We start from the raw sequence: 7,759 nt of genomic DNA, 5'->3' as shown, positions 1-7,759 counted from the left end.
TAAAAAAAAAATTCCGGAGAAACCTTCGAATAGTATTTGTACCGAAAATTAAACTTAGTGGATGAACAGGAACAAACATAAATGCCATTTTATTTGATGCCAGTCAGACCCAAAGCGTATGAGTACACAACTGTTCCAGAAAAATCTACCCTCACAGACTTCAGAAGAGGCAATTAAGGTCAAGCGTTCATGAAACTGAAGGTAAACGCTGAGGAAGAAAAGTGCGTCAACAGTGATGATATATATTTTGTATCCGCAACAAAGGAGCCAGTCCAGAGCCTACAGAAAGTAAGAAAAGGCAAGATAGAATAGTGATGAATAACATGGGAAGCTGTTTCTCATGAACCCATTTCCTGGTGTTCATGCAACGACGGAAGTTCGCACATAAAAATTCAGTCGAACTTCCAACAGCATACACGAATCCTCCCCACACCTCGTTTTCCTCACGTCGATCCCTGTCACACAGTAACACCAATTTCCGAATCCCTTCCATACATTGAATGCGTTTTCTCCAATGAATGTCCCTACAGCACAGTCAACGCACTTTGCAACACTCCTCAAACATATAGTAGCCTACTAATGGCAAAGAACGTGAGGCCTGACAGCAAGAACATTCCTGTCCCGTCGGACTTCACTTAAGGGTTTAGACTTTTTAGGAAAACTGAATGAATCTGACCTGTAAAGGAAACTATGGGAGAAATTCGTAATTTAAAACCTATACTGCACAAGCAAGCACGGTTTTATGTGTGGAAGAAATCTGGCATACTTGGTGAGTCTGAGACGCGATAAGGGAATTGATTAGAAATCTCGAATTGTGTATGGGCTCTGAAAGAAATTAGGTTAATGGCAGTGCTGTTTACGACGGCTGAGTCATTACATGCCATATCTAATGTTAACAATACGTTGTTCACGTGGCAGTAACCCATCTCGGTAGAAGGACAACTGTGATAATGATAACTTAATTAAAAGCAAGAGAGGCGAAGAATAGGACAAAGAGCATCGTATCCCAATTCACCTGACATTAGTTCACTTAATACCAACGGTCTCCCTCACCAGTTGCCACATCTACGACCTCCAAGAACTGGTTCACCGTTCACCATTAACGAGGCCATTCTCTAAGGATGGGGAACTACCTCAAGGTAGGAGTTTCAAGAGTTGATACATTCTTGACATACGAATGGCTCTTATTATATAAAAAGATTACATTTACATTGAATATTTCCAGCACTAATTTCATGGACTCAGAGTCGATGCAATGAGGCAAAGGGTTCTCTCTGGTAATTATTTATTCCTGTCCCTTTTATTGTAAAACACCCTAACGCTTTACTATAGCAAGTACCCAAAATGTGAGCTGGTTAACTTAAGTCCCTACCTATTTTCATAAAGTTTTGTGGTTCGGCATCAAATAATTCAGGACAGACAACATATAACACTTGCAGGAAAACTGAAGAGAATACAGGAATTTCCAGATCTATATGATGTCCTGAAAAACGATGTACACAAGTTAAACTATATGTTAATTTTCTACATATACAAAACTTATAAAACCAGGACAAGGAAACACCTTTTCAATTTCTAGCGTGAGTTTGATAGACAGAACTTGTTCATTCAATTTTTCCAAGAGGTCATCTCCGTCTTTAGGTGTAACAACTTAAATATTGTCTACATACCTAAAACATGGTACAGGTATGTGAATAATCTTTGGGATTACTGTAGATGTTTTCAAAAACCTTCGTAAATAAATTTGAGATCAGTGGTGACAGAGGGTTACCCATTACTAAACGAAACGTTCGTTTGTAGAATTTTTACGTTAAAAATAACCTACAGTCACAAATGCACAGGTTAATTCCAGAATCTAACTGGCTGTTAGTGGTAAACCCAGTCCGCTTGATTCGTTTGTGAGATAGTCTAATGCTGGACAAAACTTTCTAACCGGGAGTTGGGAGTGATCGTGGTCCCTTTTCATTTTTCGTGGGCAAGACGTAATTAGAAGAGGATCTGTATTAGCAGACCCCCACAAATATACAGGACAAGTAGTATTTTTAAGATCAAAGTTATGTTTTTCAGCTGGTATTGTTTTATAAACTGAATAACTTTTATGTGGCACAAAAAAATAATATATTGCAGCATCACGGTACAGCTACAGTAGGTATATTCTTTCTTTCCCTGTCTCTTTTACCCAACATTTTTAGTACTGTACGACACAGTAAGAACAAAAGCGTACTGCACTATTTTACTGCTTATAATCTGACATATAACCCAACCGTTTATGTAAATATAGGTAAGGTTTATGGGCGACAATAAACTGGACAGTGTTACGAATAAAGATTTGGATAGCCAGGAGTTACCACCGATTTTCAGTTTTCATGGGGAGCTGGCACCAGCAAAATTCTAGTGCCAACTGTCCAAAACACTGCTGCATAATTGTCATGGAAATATTGATGCTGCAGTTCTCAAAATAAAATAAACTGCAGGAAGTGTGGAAAACAGAACTAAAGTTGCTTAACACTTTACCACCCCGTTTAATGTAAAAATTTAGTGTGTAATCAACGATCATGAAAATTCAGGCGAAATGTCAGCAAGTAATTTGTTCTGTTCACTTCTGCAAATTAGATTGTTGCACTTAGATGCCTGGTGTGTTGCTTTATGAGTATTGTTTTTAATACCTCACAACATCACGTCAAGGTTATCCAATTAAATACATTCAAGTGCTATGATAACTCATTTTAAAACACATTCAAACACTTTGGTAACCCATTATAATAATTTCTATTACTGAGACTGATTAGATTGTATAAATTACCCTCAGACAGCCATCGTCACTACAGTTTCTTATAGAAACACGGGAAATTTTAACACTGGAAAATTGAGATTTTCGACTCAGTGATCTGATTCCACTATTCTTATAATTAACTTCCAACAAATAAACTTGCATTATTATTGTGATAGCTTGGAATGTCAGGTAGGAAAAATTACAATACATTTGAAAAGCAGCTTTATTGTTAATTATGTATCAACATATAAAACTTAAAAGCTGTGATTACCATATACTGGACTGTCAGGTTGAAGCATCCCATCAACTACCAGACATTAGTGCTTGTTTAAAATTCACTGGACTTCATTCTTCTCCCATTAAAAACATCAATTTTCAGTTATTTTAATTACTTACCACTAACACCAATTTGCTGATTGATAAAAAGGCATTAGCTCTTTTCACTGTCTTTTTTGTACTGTAAAGACTTAAAAGAAAGGACATTTAATATATCTATTCCCAAAGGACTTTCTTGGTGGGGTAGCTGAACTAAAGTAACGTGATGAAGTAAAAATAACTGCAAGAAAGAAATACAGTACTGAAAGACAAGAATTTACTCATTCCACTTTCCCTAGAAAATTCTCTTGTGATCAACTTCACAGTTACATGTTCAGTAAAATATAAAGGATGTGTAGTATATAGTAGTATAGGTGTTAGGAGTGGCACTAAATATTTGGTAACTCAAATGCGACTACCTAGTAATGTACGAGTATCTGCACATACAATTTTACAAATCAAACCATTATTCTGCTGCATAAAATCCACGTGTTCACATTACAAGCTGTTGTTGGCCTCTACGTTTTCAGGACTTGATCTTTTGGAACAAAATTTCTCAGAATTTACATAAACAGGATCTCAGATATGAAAGCCGAAAGTTTAAACTGATGCTATATAAGGACTGTTTTATCTAAAATAATCTCTGTACTTGATTTTTTTACTCTGCAAGCTTGGAAAAAATTGAAACTTGTAAGAGAATGGTAACAGCTTTACTTGCTCTATTTTTATTATTATGTATTAATATTATGTAATGAATAAAATCATTAACCTGTCATACTTCTCAGGTCTAATTACTTACATGAAATCACAATAATAACTGAGGATAAGCAATTACACATTTAAATAAAAAGTTTGCTAGTACATATGCTAGTCAGCAGACCACTGACTTCAGCTTAATTAACAGAAATGTTTCAACCAACAATTGCACAGAATAACTTTCTATCAAGGTTGAGCATAAGAAACAGTTTTCATGTACTGCAGCAGTGAACATGAACTGAAATAATCTCTTCATCTCAATTAAACTCACAAATAAATAAATATACTGTGGCAAGACCACACAAATAAGATTTTAAAATCATATCAGCATCTCTTACCATAGTTTTACATGAGCCTTTGTCGCTGGTGCAAGCTGGAAATGATGCCTAAACGTGTGGAAATCCCATTTCATACTGCAACTTGAAGATCATGCCTTAGAGCTGCAGATTATATCACAGAAAAAGTTAAAAATGACAAAGGTACGTTTCCTTAGCTTTCCCCACCAACATCTAAGGATCAACTGTAAATATCTTTGACCAAAAGTTGTTGTCTTGAGTTGAGAAAATGATGTACTCATAAATATGGGCACTGTACCACACCTCATCATCTGAAATTCCAGAATTTTTATACTTATGAAGATGATACGAGTTTTTAATGTATTGAACAAGAGCCCCAGATCTGGAAATGACAAATACACTTACCAATAAGTCTGATCATCTGCAGGTGTTGAGATGTTAACTATAGTAGGCAGTGAAATTTACGCCTCATGAGCAAAAACCTATTTCAGTTTAAAAGAAATGGCAGGTTGAAAAACTGCTCACACAAGATCAAGAGGAGGTATAGGAATCTATCTGCTATTGTCAATATTATTCAAAATATTCCTTTACTACGAAATGATCCTGAAAGATCATTAACTTGCAAACCACAATTTCTCTATATGAGACAGAGCAGAAAATGATGTGGATAAATCAACAAACAGATGAAGTCTTGTTTCTGTGGAGTAATACCATATGACCAAACAATCATTCAAGTCTTATTTAGAAGGGCGGCATTGATGAGTCAACTCTTTGTCAAGTAATCTGGAGATAAGAACTTGATAGCTTTGTTCGTGTCCCTAGCAATCTTCACAAGAATTGCAGTTGAAATGAGACAAAACAAGATCATCTTATAAAGCAAAGAAATATTATACTGTATAATTAAAATACCGATTTCTTTTTACTTATTGAAAAAAAAGGCATGCCATAGTGGGCCCAAAGATTAGTAACTGTAAAAACACAAAAATACTCTATGTAAGGTAATGATTAAGCCTCCCTGCAAATTTTTAAATCCACACACTTGATGAAAAAGACACAGAAAGAAGGAAAGAATACAGGACCTGCCAGCATGCTCAGTAACTCACTATGCAGGCATTAACACTAAACAGATAGCACCACCTAACAACCTAAATGGAATTCTCATCTTTAGAGAGCTCATCCCTATTGTAGAAAAAACCAGAGGTTTTGCAAATATACAAACATAAGAACAGACACTAAGTTACAATGACGAGGAAAAATACAGTAAAGAATAGGGATTTTAAAATTTTGAGAATCTGTAAGCATATAAAAGAACAAAATAAACTTTACACATCTGTATACTATAGTCTTGGCACATAAGGCAATGGACATTCATGTACAGTATTTGATAACTAATTTCAGAATACATGGCAAAACAATTGGGAACAACAGCCTTCCAAATACAACCACTGAAACATTTATTATACAGTATATTAACACTAATAAGACTGTTGACAATTCAGTAGATGACTCTTGAAATGTGACCTTTTGACAAACACTCTCCAACAAAACGAACAAGGGAAAGCTGGCTTGCACGGGTGAGAAACCAACAGATGACGCATCATTGCTACTCCCTCAAATTTCTGATTAACATGTGGGCAGTAAGGACATCTGTGAATGACAGAACAGTGAATAAGAATTTTATTTGAATGAATCATTATATAATACTGTATGTATACTAAATAAATATTACGGATGCAAAACACCTTTTGGTAGCAATATAATGATTAAAAACTTCTTTAGAGAAAAATAAATATGAGAACAAAATACTAATCAACTAACCTTCCAGGTAAAGAGATATTATTTGCTTCACTATTGAGTGACTTATCGTGATCTGCTAACTGTTGACATTCAGGTTTTGATGTTTGTGAAAACACTTCATCTTCTACTTCAGAAGTTTTGTGAACGCCTGCTATGGCTGCAAAACCACCTATGGATTCTGATGAACCTCTTCTCCTTCTAGTTTTAGCAACTTCTCTGCCAGGTTTGTCTATTTCAGAAGCAAAGGACTCTTGAGAAGTTACAGGACCTGAGGAAGATTTTTCATTCACTGATTGATCACCTTGTGATGTGGAAGGAGGTTCGTTGTCTGGGTCTTCTTTCATTAACACTAGAGGAACCGATGACATAGCAGTAGGCTCTGCTGAGGGAGATCGTGAGGATGAATTCTCACCTGAGAAAAACAATAATAAAACTTCATTACAATTATCAAACGGTTTTTTGTATTATCAATATCATCATAGTACAGTTCAACAAGTACGCAGTCAAAATTCTGGCCTCATACAGCCAGTCTGAAGAATTTACTCGTAAATGAGGTGGAACAAGAAAATGTCACAAATACGTAAGACAGACGAACATGAAATGAGCAAAAGAAATTAACTAATGGAAAGCAAAGTGACAAATCAACATAAGAAAGGGCTACAGGGATCAGCGGAGCCTTTATTCCTGCCTGCAAAGAGCAGAATACCTCTACAGGATTGTATGTCTCCTAGTGCAAAGTGCATCTGCAGGTTGTATCAAGTATACTGTACTCTACATTTGAACTGTTATAATTTTTGTCATCTGAATGACTTGTTAACCGGGACACTCCAACACATGGTCCTCTCTCTTTTTAGTAGCAAGAGCATTCTCCAGTAATTCAGATATCAATTAATTATCTTTTCTCTACAATACCGTACATCAGTGCAGCAAAATTTTTAATGTAACGTTAAAATCATACTTCTATAATCTGTTAACCTGTAAAATACCCTAAAATAATTATAATCTTACAGTTAATTGCAATGCAAGTTTACTGAATTTCATTTGTATTTCCATTTCATATCATTTCTGTCTTACCCTTCCCCCTTCTTTTGCTCTTCCAGGCTGGAAATTGTTTCAATATTTGTTTTACTTCGAATTGTCAAGGTTACAGGCTATGTCTAGTATTAGGTTAGTTTTAAGTACCTGTAAGTGAATGGTATCCAAGAGAGAGCCCCTACTGGTCTCGGAAGGTGCTTTAACATTCCATACCTAATATTATCCTCCCTTGGGGACATTGATGACGAGTTGGCTAAAGCATTCAGCATCCCGTACATGGTGTAAAGTACAGTATATTGAAAGCCAGTGTATTATATTGGACTGGGGTGGAACTATTGATGTAGAATTTCGGATTTGCTGAAATTCAGGAGTCTACTGTGTTGCACTAGATACTTTGGCAAAGTGCTTGCCAAACATCTCTGCCACTATAGTATATCCATTCTCAACCTTTAGTATAGGTAGTGGGTCTGGAGTATATTTGCCATGCAATTTCCTGATCTTATTCCAAATTTGGCTAGATGGAGTTTTTGCTGAAACCTCCGAGATGTACTTTATCCATGTTTGTCTCTTATCCTATTTTATTATTCTTTTCTGCTTTGCACAAGGCTCTGGCATACACTATCTTGTTTGTCTCACAGGGTGATCTTAAATATCTACGAAAGGATGTTCTGGTAACTTTCTTAGCAACTGCACTTTTCTTATTCCACCAAGGGACAGCTGGACGCCGTGGCAAACTGGCAGTTCTAGGTGTACATTTCTCTTAACTATCTAGTACCACTTCAGCAGT

The 7,759-nt window shown here is 35.9% G+C and overlaps 1 protein-coding gene across 1 annotated transcript in view; it reads right to left on the bottom strand.

The window, feature by feature from the left end:
* Nucleotides 1–2,982: 2,982 nt before the first annotated feature.
* LOC136843754 (uncharacterized) overlaps nt 2,983–7,759 on the bottom strand; it is a 72,536-nt gene continuing 67,759 nt past the window's right edge. Inside the window, exons 8-9 of the mRNA XM_067112418.1 lie at nt 5,959–6,349; nt 2,983–5,787 (exon numbers count right to left, since the gene is read on the bottom strand). Of these exons, the coding sequence (XP_066968519.1) occupies nt 5,616–5,787; nt 5,959–6,349 (563 nt within the window). The 3' untranslated portion in view covers nt 2,983–5,615. The remainder of the gene's footprint in view (nt 5,788–5,958; nt 6,350–7,759) is intronic.

The sequence above is a fragment of the Macrobrachium rosenbergii genome, chromosome 12 (assembly GCF_040412425.1).
Source record: "Macrobrachium rosenbergii isolate ZJJX-2024 chromosome 12, ASM4041242v1, whole genome shotgun sequence".
Lineage (NCBI taxonomy): Eukaryota > Metazoa > Arthropoda > Malacostraca > Decapoda > Palaemonidae > Macrobrachium > Macrobrachium rosenbergii.
This window is presented reverse-complemented; position numbering and strand designations above follow the sequence as displayed.